This window comes from Camelus bactrianus, chromosome 25, assembly GCF_048773025.1.
Source record: "Camelus bactrianus isolate YW-2024 breed Bactrian camel chromosome 25, ASM4877302v1, whole genome shotgun sequence".
NCBI lineage: Eukaryota > Metazoa > Chordata > Mammalia > Artiodactyla > Camelidae > Camelus > Camelus bactrianus.
Genome location: NC_133563.1, coordinates 15,252,328 through 15,274,521, shown reverse-complemented (window position 1 = coordinate 15,274,521; position 22,194 = coordinate 15,252,328). Strand labels below are relative to the sequence as shown.

General features: G+C 40.2%; 1 protein-coding gene across 3 annotated transcripts in view; it reads right to left on the bottom strand.

The window, feature by feature from the left end:
• Positions 1-22,194, bottom strand: part of TRHR (thyrotropin releasing hormone receptor) — a 152,284-nt gene that overhangs the window by 25,290 nt on the left and 104,800 nt on the right. For all 3 annotated transcript variants that reach the window (XM_074352661.1, XM_074352659.1, XM_074352660.1), the window contains exons 5-6: positions 19,256-19,477; positions 17,841-18,714 (exon numbers count right to left, since the gene is read on the bottom strand). In XM_074352661.1, coding sequence (XP_074208762.1) covers positions 17,841-18,629 — 789 coding nt within the window. In that variant the 5' untranslated portion in view covers positions 18,630-18,714; positions 19,256-19,477. The remainder of the gene's footprint in view (positions 1-17,840; positions 18,715-19,255; positions 19,478-22,194) is intronic.

The following is a 22,194-nucleotide window of genomic DNA, read 5'->3' as shown; positions in this document are numbered from 1 at the left end:
AGCATTTCATTTCCTCATCATCAGCTTAATTTTTCTCTACAATCTGATATGTCACAATCCGATACACTATGTCTATTTGTTTACATGCTCTGTGTATTTATTGCTTGTTTCCCTTCTTCCTCCTTAGAATGTAAGCTCCACGGGACAGGGCTTCTTGTCTTATTTGTTCATCAGTGTGATCTCAAGGTCTAAACAGTGCCTGGAACATTCAAGCAGGTGTTCAGTGCATTCTGTGGAATAAATAATCAGTTTAACTCTCACATATGTAAGAAGAAGTTCCCTTTTCCTTAGGCAGATATGGCCCATTCTGTACCTCATCTCTGAGATCCTGGTTCTGGGCGCAGGTATGTGAAGAAGTAGAACATAGCACTGCTATTGGAGGGTTTGGATTAGAAGTTAGGATTAAACCCTTTGCTCTCCCATTTTCTGACTAGGACCCTGAGCTTAATGTTGCTAAATATCAAACCTCTCACCTTTAAAACTGAGATGAGAAATTATATCTATGTCATAGGTGCAGAGGAGATGATGTGTGAACGTCCCCCAGAACCACCCCTGGCTCAGTGTAGAAAGAGCTCAGTAATATTACCTATCAGGAAGGCTAATAAACCACTGACACCTAGGCAAGTGGCACACGCTACTTGCCCAGTTACATTGGTGGAAGACGAGACAAGTGACCTGGGGAATGATATTTACTGAAGAATAAGCTAGAATATTTGAACAGTGACTTAAACTGGGGTGGGGGCTTTGACAAGGGTTGTAAGAATCTCTTGGAATTTTCAGAAATCTCCATGCTCCTGGAGAGCCAGCAATGTTGCCTCCTCTTTAGAATCTGTGTTGAGATGTGCTTCTGCTATTGAAGGGAAATTGTCCTGCTCCTCAGGGCTTTTGGGGTGGAAAAAAAGGTTGCTAAGTTTATAATACATTACTAAGATGTAATATGTTCAAATCTTTATGATGATGGTAAACGTGGACCATCCATGAAACACAGGCTAGTTAGTACACAAGGAAATCACTACTCGTTACACAGGCTTTTGTGCAGACTGTCTCTCCTGGCATTACTACGTAATGGTTTACCAAGATGTTTTACTTCTGAAAGCAGACATTTCTATTTCTCTTTAGGGAAAATGGTTTTGTGAATTTTATCCTTGCTAATCACCATGCTTCAAGCTGTCTTTATGATAAATTATCGGTGTTTTTGAAAGAATGCTTCATCTTCCTCCATGTTGCTAAATAACTTGGCTCTATCCTTAATGTTGGAATTGTACTGGGTCAGTTTAGCTGAGGCAGAAAGTGACCTTATTGAATAAATAGCATTCTAATGATAATAGCTTTACTTTGAAAGACAGCAGCATTGTCTGGAGGTGGGCTTACATTTAGGTATCAATTTGCAAAAATGAGTGTGCCTTCCTTAAATGCTACCAAGAGCAGCTTAATGGCCATTAAAAATCATTTGAGAAGATAATTCATACTGTCACAGGCCAGAAGTCTGTCTTCAGACTGAGCTTAATATGACCATGAGTTTTCTTTTGGTGACTCAGTCTTCATGATTACAAAAAAAAGTTCGAGTGCTTTTTCTGTTTGTGATATATGCACGGATAAGTGTCCATTTGAAAGCATGTTTAGGATGGGGACAATAAGCCTGATGTGATTTAATAACTACTCTTGATTAATTATTCTGAGGAAATGGGTGGAGTTGGGGAGGAGCCAGCAACAGAAACTGTTATTCATTAGCTTAAAAGCCACGGTGAAGAACAACAGTTTTCCACCTGTCTGAATTTTGGGTCTGCACTGGATTTTGAGTGGCTGGCACAGACTTCTTGAGATGGGAGAGCCTCCCTAAGGAATAAACAAACATTCTGCATGATGCTGAAGTGTGAAGAGGGGCACTGATTTAAAAAAAAAAAAGTGTCATTATGTGGACCCTCTCTGGCTTTTGCCTTTAGCATCTCAAGGGTCTCGGTGAGGCACAAGAACCCAGTATGCTTGTGTATGAATGAGAACTGTCAAGCACCCTCGATCGTGTTGACCCCTGTTTATTAAGGATGTTCGCACCTCATGATACCCCTCTCTCTGAGATAAAGTCAATAGCAAAGTCGAGTCAAGGACTGTGTGCAAAATGGAGTGTGTTGCTTTTGTCCCAAGGCTAATTGCTTTTAAGTGTGTTTCCAAAATCCTTTAAAGATAAAGTGGAAAGAGCCAAGACATTTGAGGGGAAGGAAAAACAGACTGAACAGTAAGCATGTGAGCTGAAGATGCTGATAAAGAAAAGATCTGGCTCTAGATGGTGAGGAAGGGGTTATTGCTCATGAGCCGGTCCTGTTCACAATGTTTTTGAGGCAGGGATTTATTGAGGAACCTGGCCCCTACCAATTTGGAGGCAGGGCTTCAGAAGGGAATTTTGGCAGGTGTAGCAATCCCTGCCCTGTGGCAATGCATCAAATCTGATTTGACTGGCCCCTGTCATATTTGCCTCAGTGAGGAGGAATAAAGTGCTTTATGTGAAATTACACCGGTTGTGGGTGTGTCACTTGCTGCAACAGAAAGAGAAGCAACCTTGAGGACAATGAAATGGCTCATCTAAATGGACACCACGCGTAAAGACCTTCAGGATCAGGGCCTCCGATTGTCAACCAAGAGATGAATTTTCCTAATTTGCTGGGGAAGGTGTTTATTGGGAGTAAGTCCCAGGAGAGGCCCATGGCAAAGTATTTAGATGTCACTAAGAAACTCAGACTCTGTTTCCTGCCCCCCCCCCCCGCCTGTAACTTACTACTGTTTTTCTAAACAGGAACGTTATCATTCTACCTGTCATCTCCCTTTCCCATTTCCCACAATGAACTGCCACGTCCCCTCCCTCTTCCATTGCCTTTTCAATCTCAGTTGATGACTTTCCTTTCTATTTTCCTGAGAAAACAGATTAGCTTGTGAGAACTCACCACTTTCTGCCCCAGAACTTAAAACTGATCGGCAACACGCTCATCCTTATCTCTTGTCCTTGTAGCATATTCACTCCTTCTTTAATTCACTCACTTATTCATTTATTCATTTCACAAGCATTTATTGGCTACGTCCTTGCGCCAGGCACTATGTTAGGTACTGTAAATGGGTCTGTGAGTTAGACACAAACCCTGCTGACAAGGAGAAGAAATGCCCCCTTCGCCCTCCAAGGCTGGCAGCCTCACCTACGCCCTTCCCGGCATCCCTTCTCGCATCCTCAGGAACCGCGCTCTCTCAACACTGAGTCTTGCTTGTGCATCTACAAAGAGTTCCTCCCACTCTACCAGCTCTTCCCCATCAGGATTTAAACAGACTCAGGTTTCTTCATCTTAAGAGATAAAATGCAAGTAAAACAAACATAAATACCCTGCCTTATTTCTCTCTGTCATTACTGTTCTCTCTCATAATCAAGTTTGTTAAAAGAGCTATTTACTCTTAACTCTCTTTCCAGTTTTTTTTTTCCCCTCATCAATTCATTCACCGACTCTGTGAAATCTGATTTATTTCCCCAACACTCTATGGAAATGCTACTCACAAAGGTTACTGTTTTGGGTGCTTTTTCAGTTCTTGTCTTTGCTTCTTTATTGACCGCTATTGAAAGTCTCTTTGCTTGGCTTGGTGACTCTACTCTCTCCCATTATTTTTCCTTCCTCCCTGGCAATTCCTTCTATTTATTTCATAGGCCCTCCATCCCAATCTCCCACAATTCTAGCAACTCCAGGGTTTCCTTTCTATTCTACAAAATTTCCTCCTGTAATCTACTTACTCCAGATTCTTCCACAAACCTGATTTGTTCTCAGATCTATATCTCCAGGACAGATGCTTCTTCTGAACTCTAATTCTATATTTCTAACTGCACCCTTCTATTCTGTTGACACATCTAGTACACCATGGGCAAATCTGAATTGAACATGCTCACCACCCCGGAAATACGTTCCTCCACTAATTGTCTTCATTCAGGCAAATTACACTATCCAATTAATAATAACATTCATTATTTCCATGTTCCAGGCATCATGCCTAGGACTTTATATGAATTTCTGCACTAAATCCTAATAATTACTTTGAGATATAGATCCTCTTATTAGAGTCCTTTACACAGACATGCAAACTGAGTCAAATTAACTTGCTCACATCACAAAGTCAGTGGCCAACCCTTGCTCTGACCCCAGGGCAGATTCCAGAATGTAGGCTCTTTCTTTCTCAGTGGTTCAAGCGTTTCAACTCCTTTCTCTCCCTCCTTCTACACATCTGCATACACCAAATCTATTGATTCTATTCCATGTGTATCTATTTCTTTCTATTCTTACTGCTGTTTACATCACCATGTTAGGCCTTTGCAGAATTATTCAGGTTCTCTCGCCCATATTGTTGTAGCACTCTCCTCACTAACGCCCCTGACTTTGGTCTAATCCTTTGCCTACGTTGAAAACAGTGATCGTCCTCAAGCATAAATCTAATTATAATACACCTTCCCTTGCAGTCTTCCAATGACTTTTCATCACCTTTAGAATATTGTCCAAATCTTCAATCTCCTAGGTTAAGACTCTGTTTCCTGGTCCCCCCCACCGCTTACCTCGTCCGTCTCCTCTTGTTGCTGAGTCTCAGTGAACTCTCTGCATTTCTCTGACTGCATTCTTCCTGGCCTTCACCTACATAGTGCCCTCTGCATAAACCATCTGCCTTCCCTTCTCCACCTACAAAGCTTCTATTAACTTGCAAGGCTCAGTTTAGTAGGCTTCTTCTCCAGGCCTTTTTGAGGCCCACCTTTCCCCAAGCCATGTAGGTCAGGTGACACTGATCTGTGCTTTTTCCTATGATAACACTTTTTCCTCTTCGGCTTTCATGATCAGTTTACATTCATATTTTTCCTATTAGACTGTGACCATTCTGTAAGCAGGAGCTCTGACTTGTTCATTTTTGCATTCTAGTGCCTAACACGGTGCCTGATAAATGAATAGGTGCAAATCTGTCCTTACTTCCACTGTTTTCCCATTCCATGTAATAATGCACTGGAAGGGACTGTAATAATTGAACAAGACAATCCTTAATTCCAAGATAATACCTCCACTGTGCACTGCAGTTGGTATACAAAAGTATTGACCTGATTGCTCTTAACTTATTCAGAGACATGTCTAATTGATTTGTAAAGAAGTTCCTGGAGGTCCATTCTAGCATTTTATAATCTCCAGTTAAATATTTCTCCTGTAAATTTACCCTGAATCTGAGCCCATTTCTATCTTTCCAGAGACTATCTCAGTGCACCCTGTTCTCTCACTCTTCCCACCCAAATTTCCTGTGTATATAGTCTTTTAAATGTTTGCCAAGGAGAATCAGTGGCAGAGCTTATCAGAGGGAACCTGGCAGGGTGTCAATCCTGCACGTGGAGGCTCTAGTCACTTGACTTTACAAACGATCTTTAAAAACTCATGGCGCGCTCAGCATTTACCCTGCCTCTTTCCTCTCACACTCTTGCGATAGTGCCACCTCTCTCTCTGAGTCACTTTCTTATTTTCCAAGCTAAGAGCTGCAGCCTGCAGAAAAGATGCCGAGTTCTCCCATTGTCATAAATACCCATAAAACTCAAACAACAAAGGCATGGAGTGGAGAGGCACAGGATGCTTTACTTACTTGCAGCTACCATATAATTATGTTGAGGAAGTCTATCCAAGGGCTATAGACAGAAGTCATCAGGGCTGTTTATAAAGCTTGCAGTATCTTCTTTTCCAAAATAATATTCTATTTTTATTTCAATTAAATATGGATATCAGGTGATTTACATTATTCATCTTATTCCACGCGCACATGTATTTAGCCTTGTTGAATTTTCAGAGCTAATTTAATTTTTAGTTTATTCAAGTTCTTTTCAGGTACCTCTCATGCAGCTCTGAAGAGCTGTGTTTGATTCTAGTGGCTAGGCCATGACTTCTCAGTTTTAGATAAATCCACTTATTCATTTAACTGAACCTTCTCTCTCTCCTTGGCTCATTCTCCTTTCTTTACTTTCCCTCCTAACTGGGATCATCCACTAAAACTATGTCTTTGGCATTCCAAGAGGGGAAAAGAGATAAAAGGCACCCAAATAATTGGAAAGAAAGAATTAAAACTGCCACTGTTTGCAGAAGACATGATAGTACACATAGAAAACCCTGAGGACTTCACCCCAAAACTATTATAATAAATGAATTCAGTAAAGTTGCAGGATATATAATCAAGCCACAGAAATATGTTGCATTTCTATGCACTAATAACAAACTATCAGAAGAGAAACTAAGGAAACACTCCCATTTACAATTGCATCAAAAAGAATAAAATACATAGGAATAAATTTAACCAAGGAGGTGAAAACTATGAGACACTGATGAAAGAAATTAAAGATGATATGAACAGATGGAAAGATACATAGGGCTCGTGGATAGGACTAATTAATATTGTTAAAATGTACAAAGCAGTCTAAAGGTTAAATGCAATTTCTATCAATATATCAATGGTATTTTTCATAGAACTAAAATTTGTATGGATTCCAGCAGAATCCGGATAGCCAAAGCAATCTTCAGAAATGAGAAGAAAGCTGGAGGTATCACAATCCCTGACTTCCAGATTTGCAAATACTAACTAATATATATAAAATAGGTAAACAACAAGTTCACACCATATAGCACAGGGAACTATATTCAATGTCTTGTAGTAACTTACGGTGAAAAAGAATATAAAAATGGATATATGTATGTTCATTTATGACTGAAACATTATGCTTTTTGCTAGAAATTGACACAACATTGTAAACTGACTATACTTCAAATACACACACACACACACACACACACACACACACACACACAAAAGTATACTACAAATCTATAGTAATCAAGAATGTATGGTACTGGCACAAAAACAGACACATAGACTAGTGGAACAAAACAGAGAGCCCAGAAGCGCACCCACACTCATGTGATTAATTAATCTACGACAAAGGAGTGAAGATCAGCTTCCTGGTCTACAGTGCAGACAGTTATGATGAGGCTGAAATTGAGGAAAGAGCAATAGAGGGGAGAGGTTGGATGTTGGGGGAATTGCAGAGAAAATAATTCCAGGTGTAATGACTTGAGGAGAGTAGAAAGTTTTGAAATAGGGATTTAAGGCATAAAAAGAGGGAAGTGGTGATGGTCCTGTTAAATGGATAGAGAGAAGTGAACGAGGGCCATTGGAATGGGAACTCCAAGGCTGCGGTACCCACACCCCATAGAATGTGGTGCCCTCTGGCATTGCTCAACAGTGTGCGAGGGACCTGGGAATGCAGCTGATGGTGGTGAGCCTGCTAGGCTAACCTCATTACTATTCCTCAGACAGAACATGTTTTTGAAAATTCTGGGCTTTTTTGTCCTGTTAATAATATGGTCATATCCTTCCCATCTCCCTCATCTGGAACAACCTCTCTTCTCTCAGTCTCTTAACCTTGCTCAAACCTCTAGACCCCTTTCATCCTACCAGCTCCAGGGAACTTCCTTTAATGCTACCCACCCACCCCAATCTCACCTTGATCTGATTTTCTGTCACCCTATGGTTGAAATGGAGCAGATGTGCTGGGTTAAAATCCTGGCAGGTCACTTTGGCTCATTCCTATGACTCCAGATCCTCTTCTATAACTAGTTCCTACTTCTCAGGATTGTTGTGAAGATAAATTGAGTTAGTTCATATAAACTTAATAGGCTTCATGTATTTCTCTCTGGGCACATAGCAGGAGCTCAGGAAATACTTACTAAATTGATCTTCTGAATATGCTGTTAGATGAACCTGGAAGATTCACCTCTGTTATGTCCCCTGAACTCTTGTCTTCAGGAAAGAATTACCAGTCTATATTTTTTGCTATTTCATGATTAAAGTGGGGTAAATAAAATTTTAAAATGTAACATTTAATTTAGATATACTAACTAAGAATTATTGACTGCTTATTATGTACTGGGCATTTCCTCACAGTAACCCTGTGAGCAGGTATCATTTAGGTAAGAACAAACTGAAGTATCCAGAAGTAAAATAACCTAACCAGAGATATAGGAAGTAGAAGACCCAGGACTTGAACGTGTGTTTTTCTGACTCTTGAGCCCACACTCATCTGCCATCAGTAGACGTCCCATGTTTGGGACCCCTGCATTTAACAGCAGCCTAAGCTAGGAACTTGAGTTTTTCAGAGAGGTATGAAGTGTCAGGAGTGAGGAGGGCTTTACAGGTGGGAAAAATTATAGGAGCAAGGCTGAAAGTGTAAACGAGCTTAGCATATATAGGAGACTCCTGTGCAATGCACCTGCATCTACCGGGAAGGAACAAATACAGGCAAGACCACTCTTCCCTTGCACCCTGTGCCATGCGTGCTGACTGCCTGTCTGGTCACCACAGCTGAGACTCCGGGACTCCCTGTAGAGCCTTCTCTCTTTTCATTTGCCAAATTAGTATTTAAACCCCTCTGATTTGACTCTTATACATCCTTACTAGCCTTCCCTACTGTCACACTTAAGTCAAGCCTTCTTTGCTTCTTGCTTGGATTGCAAAAGCCTCATTTCAGTTTCCCTCATTCTGGGCAGGCTTCCTTTTAAAATTTTATGAGTAATGGTCCCAGAAGCCAAATCCTGTTTGCCACTGTCCCTGTTAGTCCTTCAATGATTCCCTGGTGCCTTAGAGTCAAATTTAGATGCCTTCAGTGATACACAGGGACTTCCGAGGTGTCACCCTGGGCTGCACTTGGCTACACACATGACGACTTCTGCTGGCTTCACTGCTGAACGTCTACTCATTTTTCAAAAGTGGAAGTGACTCTTCTCTGTTGGTGGCCTGATCTCCAGCCTTACGTATAATGTTCACCCATTCCTTGCTGCCTCTTCTGCACACTGTACATCCTAAACTTGTATTTTCCACTGTTCTTTCCAACTTTTTAAAACACTGAAGTATACCTGATGTACAATATATATGTTACAGGTATACAATATAGTGATTCACAATTTTTAAAGGTTATACTCCACTTATAGTTATTATAAAATATTGGCTATATTCCCTGTGCTGTACAATGTATCTTTGCAGATTAGTTATTTTATACCTAGCAGTTTGTACCTCTTAATCCCCAACTCTAACTTGCCCCTCCACCTCCCTCTCCCTACTGATAACCACTAGTTTGTTCTCTGTATCTGTGAGTCTGTTTCTTTTTGTTATATTCATTAGTTTATTTTATTTTTAAGATTCCACATATAAGTAATATCACACAATATTTGTCTTTCTCTCTGACTTATTCACTTAGTGTAATATCCTCCAAATCCAACCCTGTTGTTGCAAATGGAAAATTTTCATTCTTTTTTATGGTTGACTAGTATTTCATTGTGTATGTATACCAAATCTTCTTTAGCCATTCATCTGTTGATGGACATTTAGGTTGCTTCCATATCTTGGCAATTGTAAATAATGCTGTTACGAACATTGGGGTGCATGTATCTTTTCAAATTAGTGGTTTTGTTTTTTCACACCTGTCAGAATGGCTATCATCAAAAAGACCACAAATGACAAATGCTGGCAAGGATATGGAGGAAAGGGAACCCTTGTACACTGTTGGTGGGAATGTAAGTTGGTGCAGCCAACAACTTATACTGCTGTGGAAAACAGTATGGAGGTTTCTCAACAAACTAAAACTAGAGCTACCGTATGACCCAGCAATTCCACTCCTCTGGGTATATATCTGAAAAAAACAAAGACATTAATCTGACTATTTTTGAATGGCCATCTTTCATATTTTACAGAAAGTTCCATAAGATGGTGATTATGACTGGCTCTACAGAGTAATGCTTGGCATGAAACTAGTGCTCAATAATTGTTTATTGATTTAAAGAAATAATAGATGAACAAAGCCAGAAAAACGATGAAGAGGTCAGGTTTTAGAGGGCTTTGAAAGCCAGTCAGGGGAGATTGGGGAGATTTCTTTTGAAAGAAGATGATGTGTGCAGACTGCTTTAGGAAAATTAGTCACAGAGGAGCACTCAGACAGATTTATCCATCTTAATACTTCTGCTTACATTGTTTTCCTTCTCTAAGTTGCCGTCCCTCTGCATCTCTGCCCATTCTGTCCAGTGTAGCTCTCTCATTGTCGAGGGTATTTGAAAGGCTCACTAGAAAGCCAACAGGATTTTGTATAAAAAGTAAATTATGATCTGAGTCTGCCATGTTTCTAGGTCAGCCTGTTCTACCTGGAAGGGAGAAATCCTCCTCAAAAGTCGTATCTGCTAACAAACTCACCATCATACTAGCTAGTTACTAGTTTTGCTGTTTTGGAATTCAAAAGGCATTCAATAAAAGACAAGACATTTTAATTAAAATCAGAGGAGAATGTGGCCTAAATAAACAATAATTTTTCAGGGAGCAAAATAGAGTGATGGAATTGACTGAGCCCCCAAGTATGCATGCATGTACTCTTTCACACTTTCATTTCTTGTATGTAAAATTATGTATGATACACACACACAGACAAAAGTGTACTGATCAAGATTTAACAGTTGTCTCTCCACAAAAAAAGGAGGGGCCCTGAAATGTCATATTTGCTGATTTATGCAGTGTTAGTACTCCAACCATGAAGCAACCAGTGTGATGTCACTGAACACAGATTTGGAAAGAAATGCTAGCCACCTGCTCCTGCAAAGCCTGTATTCTTTGGCTGCAGCACACAACTGTCTAAATACACTTTGGGGAGCCTGTAATGAGCCAAATTCAGTGCTGAGGGCACTAGGGATACAGGCCCTACTCTTACGAATGTGAGTAGCAATGGAAGACCAACGGGTAACAATTATGATACATAAGAATTACTAAAGCAAAAGGATGTGCAAGGTACTGTGGGAATATAGGTAGAACCCCTAACACACACAGTTATAGCTGGGCATTCAGTTACATAAGCCTGCCTGAGAAATTCAGGGAAGGCTTGAAGGCGTGCATGGGGGGCATCATTTGATCTGAGACTTGGAAGATAATTAGGATTTCGCCAGATAGAAGGTGTTCCAGATGAGAGAACATAGCCAGTTCCGAGAACTACAAATAATTCAGTATCACTGGAGCATAAAGTGTACGTTAGGAGAGCCACAGGAGATGAAGCTGAAAACATATAAAGGAGCCAGGATCTCATCTGTTATGCTAAGATGTTTAAACTCTAGGCCTCAGGATACTATAAAAACATACCTTTGATAACATACCTGTTTGTTAGGAAACCCCTTAGTGAGCCATGAGTAGAATGATTTGGGGGGCAATGGAATGGGAGTCAGAGAGGCTTGGTGAGGTGTGTCCTGAAGTTGAGCAGGTGAGAAATGGTGAACTAGGACATGTAGGTGATGGAGTAGGTTGAATCTGGGAAGTCTGAGCTCAAATCACTAGCACTTGGCTATGACTTGGATTTGGGGGTGGGTGGGTATATAGGACAGAAAGGTACTTAGAAGGACTCCTAGATTTGTGGCTTGGAAACCTAAACTGAAAGAAAGAAAGAAAGGAAAGAAAGGAAGAAAGAAAGAAAGAAAGGAAGAAAGAAAGAAAGAAAGGAAGAAAGAAAGAAAGAAAGGGTTTATGAGGGAAAATAATGGGTCTAGTTTTAGACATATTGGATTTGCTGTACTTACATGATGTCCAAAACCCAATGAGGTATATGGGTCAGGAGATGCCTTTGCTAGAGCTGTGTACTGAAGACTCACAGGTGGGAGCTGTAATCATGGATGTGAATGTAAGTAGGGAGAATGACAAAGGTCAGGGCTGGAGAGAGATGGGAGATAGATGTAGCAGGACTACAATTGGGTTCAAACTAACCTTGTTAGACAATTCACTTTCACTGCCCCACTTCAATGACCTGAGATTAATCTCTCCCTGCATGTGCCAAATTCTCTCCTATCTACTCCTCTCCTTCTGTTGAACTTTCTTCCTTTTCTCCCTGTGTCCTTACTGCTGCTTTTAGACATCCTGCCCATCTTTACAGGCCCAGATCAATGCCGTGCACTCCATAAAGCCTTCCTCCTTTCTCTCCCATTTCCTTCTCCCCTCTTGCATTCTGTGTCCTCTCCTGTAGAACAGTGTTCTGCTCAGTATTATTTGTGTCCATGGCCAACAGCGAGCTCCTCGAAGGCGAAGAGTTTGTCTTTATCCTGGTGGCCTCTATACCTAGGAGAGTGTTAGGTGCTTTGTGGGTTGTGAGTGAACGTTTCATTAAATTGAGGAGGATATTGAATATAAAATGACCTATTGCAAAATTCTGCTTAATGTTTACTTAGCTTTAGCCTAACACTTTTCACTCTTCCTCCAACTCAGAAAAAAAGTGCAGGAGACTCAGAACATGGGTATAGCCCGGCCTTCATCTGTCTGGAACTTGCGATATCTGTTTGCAATCTGAAGAATTCACAAGAGGCTATATAAAGAAATATAAAGTTAGTTTGTCATTTTTAAGGTTAGCTGATTTTAAGATGTGCTTTGCTATGTGGTCAAATTGAGAATTCTGTAGGAGGACAGGTTTTTCCTTTTTGTAGGCATAAAGGAAAATTTATTTTTCTCTACTGGTGAAATTATGTCTCAAAGCTGCAAGTATACAATTGGGAATAAACAATGTGCATTCATCTAACCGAAGGACACAAAGCATGTAACGGCAGGGTACTTCCACTGAGGCAATTTATGGCATATACAGTACGTGAATTGGAAAATGGAAAGCTTTTCTTTGATAATAAAGTAAGATGGTACACTTAGATATCTGTGTGCTAAGTGACAAATATCGCACTTTTTTTCCATCTAAGAAATCTCTATGCTATTGAGGATATATAGCTGAACCCAGAAAAATGGAACCAATAAAATAATTAAAAATGAAAGATGGATCTGTGAAAACACTACAAAAACAGTCCCAGTAAACTTGAGAAAACTGATTTAGTATCTTAATCCTGAAGAGTTTATATCATTAATTCCCCTTTTAAGGTTAGTCATTGATTGAGCTACCCATACAACTTAACGGATTTTATGTTTCCAAATGTCAGCCCTACTGCTGATATTCTACCATATGTCTCCCTTCCTTTGTATCTTCAGTGTTTCCCCTTGTTCAAGATTTCTTCTTTAAAAAGTAAATAACAAGGGAGGCAAGGGGAGAAGAGAAAAGAGTTAAGCTGCTTCTTTATCCTAGTTTTTCATTTTCCATGAATACATCCTTCTACTGAAGACTTAAGAGAGAGTTAGAGTTAAGAGGCTGCCTGGGGGGACGGAAGTCACCCAGAAGGACAGGAGTGAGGGGAGGACAGCTGACGGTACAGGTAGGAGGAGAGGCAAAAAGATGAATTTTGTCTGATGCATCTCATTTGATTTGAATAACTCTATGAGGAATTGTTATTCTCAGTTTATCGATGAGAGCACTGAGGCTGAGAAAAACTAACTCACAATTTTATCCATTTTCTTTTACTCGGTGCTATTCTTGAGACTATCAATTTCAACATTTTGTATAAAAGCAGCATATAAAATTATATATCTATATTGAATATAATGATATAAAGAAGATCAAGTGAAAATATAAGAAAAAGAATATAACTAAATGCTACTAAATTGTGGTTTCTGCAAGGTAGGGTAAAGGAGGCCTTTTTTCTTATTCCTAGTTTTTTGTGTTTTCCAGAATACACATGATTGCTTTTCCATCATCATCAGAAATAGTAGCGACAATAGCAACAAATACAAGGTATGCATTGCTTTAAAAGGAAAGCTACTTTTGCTTCCTGGGCTGCCAGCATTCCTCTGGTAAGGTAGAAAGCTTTTAAGAAATTTGTGGAAACAAAGACTGTGTAGTATTTTAAAGGCTTGTTAAGTCAAATAAAACTCATAATGAAAATTTTGCCCTTAATTCTTGGAGTTTTTATTTGGACTATGTTACACAGTTCCCCTATCAGTTATACTGTTAAAAAAGAAAAGTATGTTACCATGACTCAACTAAAAATGAAACTGGTAGCCTGGTCTGCAAAATATTCTCATACCCCTGCATTCTGTGGAAAGCAAATAACTGAATTGAAGGTGTTTACCCACAGTGCAGTCCTTTACCAAAATATCTCCATGCCTCCAAAATACTAAGGATCCAATCAGTTCCTTTGAAAGATCCAGTTAATAATAGAGATGCTTTATCTACACAATGCTAAACACCTGAATTGACAGAACTGAGAGATCTTTTGTGTAAAGATCTTTTGTGTAGAGAGATCATTGTGTAGACAGAGCTGAAATGTGACACGTGATCATGTAAACCGTGTCTCCTCAATATCAAAACAACCAATTGTAAAGCAAAAGATTTAGTCAATCGGATAATTCTTTTGTCTACACAATTCCAAGCCATTATTCTGAATAATTTGCTTCATTGAATTTACCAAATATTTGGTTGGTTTCCTAAAATATAATTGAATCAGAATAATGAGAAGAAAAAAGATTCTGGCCTGGATTTTCTGCTTAGGGAATATAAGTTAAAAGCAAACAAAGCAACAAACTAAAAACTTACATTTATTCCTTACATAAAAATGCTCTTTTATTTCCTCTTAAAATGTAGTTCTTTTAGACTATACACGTTTGACTTTAATACTTTGGTTAGAAAGACCTGGTCCAGAGAGAATGTTTGTTAAAATGTAAATTAAACTTGCCTGAAAGAAAGAAAATGCAGAAAAAATATTAGAATAAAAGGGGGTGGAGGTTAGAATCTTTCCAAAATTTAATAAAAGAACCATTTCAGAAGGGGAAGAAGCCTGATCAAAGGGTCATTGATCTTGGACAAAACTGACTCCCCTTCACAGCTCTCATTCCATTCATCAGAGGCACCACCATTTTTCCAGACTCAGAACCCTGATGCCACATTGAACGGTCCTCTCTTGGTCCTTTGTATCTGATATGTTCACATGTCACCCTCTCTTCCTTTGAAACATCTCTCTGGCTCACACCTTACTTTAAATTCTCCTGATAGAGAGTATTGCTACTTTGTGCCTGAATTATTATCAACAACTTCCAAATTGGCCCCTCTGCCACCAGTCTCTCAACTCCAAATCTGCCTCATCCACAGCTATCAGATTTATGGTCCCCAAACACCACTTTCCTCGTTGCTGCCCCCTGCCCACCACTCACCTTCTTTGTTGCCCCTGCACTAAGTTCACACTCCTTTCTCTGTCTAATAGTTGGGATCCTCCACAGCCCTTTCATCCTGCCGCCTACCCCTTTATCTCTCTTACACACTCTGTCAATCCAATCTTACCTTTTGCTGTTTCCTCAAAGACATCATTTGTTTTAGTCAACCAAATCACTACACCATAAAAATCACCTGCTATGTACCCTCTCCCGGCCCCCTCTCCAAATCTATACCATTCTCACCCCGGCCCTGTCCTTTCTGCGCTGTCTTTCTTGGCTTTTACTTTTCAAATTATCCTCATCCTTCCAGAGTCTTCTCAAATGCCACCTCTTCCATGAAGGCTTCTCTGATCCCTCTAGCCCCATAATTTCCTTCCTTTTCTCTGAATCCCTCCTATCTATAATCAAGATGGAATTACATGACATATTACTTAAATGCACTTCTATCGATTTAAGTAGGATTCCTTGTTTCTCAAGGAGGGTCTTATTGCCATTAGTAACAGGGCACTTCATTGTGCAGGACTGTCTAACACATTTCACAACATTTGGCATCCCCAGCTCCTGATGCTAAGTGACAGCGATGTTATTGTGACATCAAAATCCAAATGCTCCGAATACAGTCCCAAATGCCCTAATGATTAAAAAGTTCCTTAGAGAAGTTACTATATACACACATGTTCAACAAATGATCTTTGTTTAAATGGTGAATGTGTATTTTAAAGAATAAATCCCTATGTCCCTTACAGTTGCCAACATATTTAAAAAAACAAAACAAAACTCAGAAGGAGGCTAATTAACAGGTGACCCAACATTCCATCTTAGGTGTCTTTCCTAAGTTTATTTCATTGAACCCTCACACCAAGCCTGGTTGCTATTTATCCTTATCCTTAAAGGTGAGGAAACTGAGGTTCAGAGAGTTCTGCTTATCCAAGGTCATATATCCAAGCTTGATTAGAACCCTGGCATTTTAAAACCCAGGGTTGTTTGGAGCCAAATCTTTGGCTTTTTCTTTTACCTCTCAGCCTCTATAAGGACGGCCTATCTGTAACAGCTTTGAAATAAGAGTGTGAACATGTAACACAATTAGCAATTTGAAGGACATTATTAATGCTGATAGGTACTAATGACTGTAATTGAAAGGAAGGACATCCAACCAGACAAACAATTTTTTAGAATTTATCACAAGAATATTAATTAGAGTCTAATGAATGAATATACTCCCTGACCTTCTTTGCTGCAGACATTAACCCACGTTTAGTCTCTAATTGAGATGTACACATTCTTTACTCTCTTATTATATTTGTTAATGTTTGTCTTGGCAGATGGCCAACAGATCTCTCTAAATTTCCCTTAATCAAGTTTTGGGTAATAGATGGCCGAATATGCCTCGTATGAGGTAGCACTGCTAGACCCAAGTAACAGAAATCTAAGAGCCAGCTTTAGTTGCTGAAGTCTTCCCTTTTCATCATCTAGGCATCTTTAATAATAAATGTTACATAAATCAAGTATCATGGCTTCATTTAAAATGTTGTACATATTTCTTTTTAGTGACAGTTCATCATTCATTTCATGCATGTCTAAAACACCTACATTTATAAGTAATATTTCACTGTGTTCCCAATGTCCAATCACAATTCTTCATATATCAGCTAATCTAAAGTTTAGGAGTGACAGTATGATGATTCACATGCATACTTTAAAAAGTACACTCAGTTTCTATGTACAGAGGAAGAACCATATTCTTACAGGATAAAAAAGAGAGAGAAAATTCAACCCCTTTGAAAAAGCCAGTATTGTTGATTTTAAGTTTTTCTTTTCAGCTCTGAGGGTATTTACCATCTGTTTATTCTGTTTAACAAAGTAGGGAAAGGAACTGAAAGGTAAATTCATAAATAACTCAGAGTAATTGTGTACATACAGATAAATGTGCATATGGTATAAAAGTATGTTACTCCTCTATTGTCTTATAAACCGTATCTACTGAAACAAATTTGCACTTCATTCATGTAAAACCACTATTCAACGTAACCACCTGTGCATTCAGGTGATCTGAAACATAAAGGGATTTTTAGTTAGGTTTAGCAGGAAAAATAAATATATAAAACATTCAATCATTCTTTGTAGCAAATTGAGCTTGGTGTTAGCCTTTTTATTAGAACATTTCCTGAGCAAAGTGCATTTTGTGCTTCTGTATGCTAGGATACTTTGCAGGGAGCTACAGGAAGAGGTGATAGAATCTTCCTCCACTAAACTAAAGGAAAAAAAAAAAAAGTCCAGGAACCCTTCTCAGTTTCCTTATTACTTTGACTTATCTTTACTCAAATTATTTTGTCAAATCTTTGTCAGACAATAGAATTCTTAAAAATATCCAGCTGCTCCCTACAGAAGCCAGAAGTGGTCTAAATATTTTATAACTTTTCTCAGAGAGGCACAAACATTTTAAAGGTGGAATTCTAGGGTTTCTGTTTATGTTTCTTTTTATCTTAATAGCACCTGAACTAGTGCCTGCTGATGTGCTATCACATTTTCCCCATCTATTTTTACAGCTTCAGCTGTTTGAGAGACAGATTTAATATGTAAAGCAGAAGCTTCCACTGTAAAACACTTGCATGATTGTATTTTGGTTTCGCCATCAGCTAAGTAGGGCAAAGTTGATCCCATCTCACAAGGAACTCTCTCCCACACTTCCTCTGTGGACTTAGAGGTTCAGATTTGCTTACCTGCTTCCTCGAAGATACCGTGCTGTTGAAATATCTATTAGAAGTCTTTGAATTCAAATTCTTGTTCTGATGGATTGAGCCATTTTTCCATGTCTTAGAGTTTTCTTTAGGATCTGAAGGAATGGGATTTAAGAAGAGGATCCTAGCTATGAATCCATAGAGGACAGTGGCCAGGATCATCGGCACAACATAAAAGACACCAAAGTCCATTATGTAAATAGGTGAGTAGTAATTCCTGGAGATCTTGTAGCCACAGGACACCACAGTAGCATCTTTATAGGTGCTAATATTGAGATCCAACAAGAAGAACCAGAGCATACAGTAAATGGATGTGAAAGCCCAGACAAAGATGATGATCTTTTTGGCTCTGGAAAATGTGCAGAGAAACTGGGCTTTGATGGGGTGACATATCGCTATGTACCTCTCGATGGTAAAGGCTGTGATTGAACAAGAGGATGCATTAATGCCCAAGTACTGGAGGTAAGTAATGCAGAGGCAGCCGACATAGCCATAGACCCAGGAACCGTAGATACTGTCCGTGATGTTGGGCAGGCCTGCAGCCACCAGGACCATGAGATCAGCTACTGCTAGACTCACCAGGTAGCAGTTTGTGGGGGTCCTCATGTGCTTGGTTCTCATGACCACCAGGACTACCATGATGTTGCCCACGATGCCCAGACCGCAGATAATAAGCACGAGTAAGATGGTGACCACCTGGTATTCTAGGGCCACCACTGCTCGCGGCTGAAGCTGTGTTTGGTTCAGTTCACTTACTGTCTCATTTTCCATCTTTAGTGGCTGGAGGTATTTCTGAAACACTTCTCAACACATCCTCTTTCCAGTGCCCTGCCTTTATCACCGTGGTTCTCTCCCCCTGTGAAGAGTTACAGTCCACATTCACTCACAGTGCCCCCTTTCAGATCAAGTCACAGTCACTTACACGTAATTCTCACATCCTCTTCTTTCACTTCCCATTTTTCTGCAGTAATAGGGCTCAGATGTACTTCTGAAAACTCCTTTTATTGCAACTCTAGTGTAGGCTGGAGTAACTGTTTTGACCAGCTTACAATAAAAGGGACTGTCTTCCTCTTAATGGAGAAAGATGATCAAGAAAAGAGATACAGAAAACACTCCCCGTTTTGAAAGAGTGCTCAGTGGAAAAAACTAAACAATATCTGAAAAATAAATATGAAGAAACCTCTCAGATGCTTGGGAAAAGTAGAATAAAGAAGAAAAAGATACTGGGGGGAGAAAGCCGAGAGGTTCAATGATCGAGCTTGGCAGAAAATTAGCATTTGCCTCCTTTGCCCTCAGAGGGTGAGACCCCTTTAGCTACAAAACAGCAAGCCTTTCAGCGTACATTTCCCCATGCCCCCTGCCCTGCAGACCCAACAGAGACCAATTGCTTCTCTTACCTTTTCCTCTGTAGTGCTGCCTGCTTATTAAGGTAGATGAAGCAGTAATAAGTGCGAGTTTCCAGTCCTGCAGAAACGCTCGTCTACTTTGTTTGACAGGGAGACCACTTAGCAGTGCTCCGTCTTCAGAACTGCAGTTCCTCTAAACCCTCGCAGCCTTTCCAACTGATGACAGACCATACAGACGCAGCAGGAGCAGCAGCAGGAGCAGCAGCAGAGACGCTGTCAAATCATAGATCGTCCCCTAATGAGAACACGCTCGCTCTCTCTCTCCCTTTCCTCCTCCCTGTCACCCACACACACACATTCACGCTCACAAATGCCTGTCAGTCCTCACTGATTCATAATCTTCTCCCCTTGAAGGATTTACTTCTAAATGCACTAATGATACAGTTCTCAATCTGGGAGGCTGGAATCACAAGCAAGGGGTCCAGAAGTAGCTGGTCCTGTAGTTGTTCATAGTCCAAGTTCTACAGAAACTCCAGTACCTGAGCAGCCCTGACATATATTTACACTCCCTGTTTGGCAGGACTTTGAGGAGAGCAAACCCTTCTCAGTCCAGACACAGCCCTTGAAGCTTGAAATATCTTTCTGAACCGACATCAACTTCTTTTTGTACTCTGTACATCCTCAGACTGTTTCTCCAGTGAACCAGGGAAATTGGCTCCCTCCTCTCATAGCATATGAGTGGGAAATGGGTTAAAATTGACTTTAAACCATTTCAGCTGCAATCTTCTGAGGCTGATAAAGTTTTTTTCCCAAAGGACATCAATTTCAACCTACATATGATCTGTAAATTTTTCCACTCTGGCTCTGCCTCACTTACTAGACTCTTTCGAACTGCTCTAGATGTCTCTCTCTTCACCCAGCCTCTGGGCATCCAATCACACATACCACCCAGCAATGTTTTATGTCAATTTATTTCTAAGAGGAAAACACATCCAGTGGAAATCTAAACCAGGGCCACTCTGGTATCACACAAAACTTTCCAAACTATCTTTTTAAGAAGAGTGTAATTTAGCCTGATTTTTATTTTTCTAAAGTAGCCCATGGGCCGATCTTTATACTTTTTATGGAATCTCAGAAAACATGTCTTTCTTCTCCAGGCACCAAATGAATACACCAAATGTTAGTGTTTGTCTACTTTTGTTTAAGATGAAAAACAGCCCTTAATTTAGTTCCCTATACAGTGAATGGGTTGATTCTCTATCTTTAGAAGTCTAGATGTTCTTTTTTCTAGAAGATGTCAATGGAAGAATAATTTTGAGTAGATGGGACCATGGGGGTATCAACGGGATGAAGCTCTGGATCACACTGAGCGAATTCCACCCTCTGAACTGTTGAGGGCTCCTTGTGTCTCATGTGCCACTTGGCTAGCATCAGTGAAAATGAGCATCTCACTTACAGGCTCCTTTGTAAGAATGCCAGGACTTTTTTTTTTTTTTTTGATCTGGCCTTGGACTTGACCCTTGAGCTTGAGGAAGGATTTAACACTTCTACTTCCCACCCTTGGCATTCCCAACCCGACAGCTTGCTCTAGGTACCTGGCTTTCCCTTCCCTGGCTTCCCTAGGAAACTGTTTGCTTGCCCAAGTCTCTGTCCCTGGGACCCAGGGGCCAACATGATTTCATACCTGCTGTGTTCTGCACAAGAGGAATTCTACAAGAATTCCACACAAGAATTCTACACGAGAGAAATTAGGGAAAGCCCTACCCTTGTCTCTGAAGATGATCTGAGCTGTCTAGGTAATAAGTGGCTGTCCACTGGTTGTCATCAACCCATTAGTAGAAAGATGATTATTTATGCGTTCAGCATTTCTCAAGCATTAACGTGCTTCTGGATCTCCTGGAAAGCTTGTTAAAATCTGGAAAAAACTGTCCCCAGATTTCTGTTTCAGTGGCTCTCGGGTGGGACCCAAATGTGTGCATTTCCTGTAAACTCCAGCTGATGCTGATGCTGCTTGTCTGTGGACCACACTTCGAGTAACCGTGTACTGTATGATCTAGCTGAGCGGTTCTGGTGTGGGTGGTGGGGAACAATGAGGAATTAGAATCACCTGGAGAAAGATTTTACAATGCACATATCAGCTTAGCCCTCCTAGGTATTTTGGGTTTTAGTGTATTTCCTCAGACTGGACTAGAGCCTGAGAAAGAGATTGGGGTTCTGGACAAATGGCAATTGACTTGATCTTGTCCTCTGTATATGTCACTCCCTGTCTGTGCTGTCATGCCTGGTGCTTGGCTTGGCAGGTGGGGGACTGTTGGAAAAGAGAACATCTGTGCTCACTAAGGTCAAATGACACTGGGGTCAGAGACAGTGTGGAGCACCCAGCTAGGTCAGGGGTTTGCAGGACCCAGACCAGGGTGAGGAGGGGGCAAAATTTCAGGGGCTGCCAAAAACCTCAGTAATTAATATCAGTATTTTGTAATGTTTTTAAAAATCAAAATTCATGCAAAAAAGTCTATGATGAAGAAAACGTCAACATTTTAAATGAAGACAGCATCAATATGATGAATTTTCCTTTTACCTTGGGTTCCAAGTACTGATTCTTTACTTAAAATTTTGATGTTTTGTTTATGATGGATTATTTTGCATTAAATTTGACTTTTAAAAAATATTGCATTAAAGTTATTTCTTGATTATCAGTTTTTTTTGAGTCCCCTGAAATTTCGAATTCTCCCTTGCCTCCCTCTATTCACCTCCTGGTTGAATTTCAGAATCATCTGGAGAGTTTTAAAAAATACAGATACTTAGGTCCTTTTCCCAGATATTCTTATTTAATTAGTCAGGGAGTGAAGTCTGTCGGTATGTACAGAGATAGGTAAGAGCCACTGGGCTACACCAACAACTGCGGGTCTCTGGAGACGAGGGAGCGGTGGTAGGTGGGGGTCCAGGCTGTGGGAGGGCCAGGGAGGTGAAGTCAACTAGAAGCAAGTAGC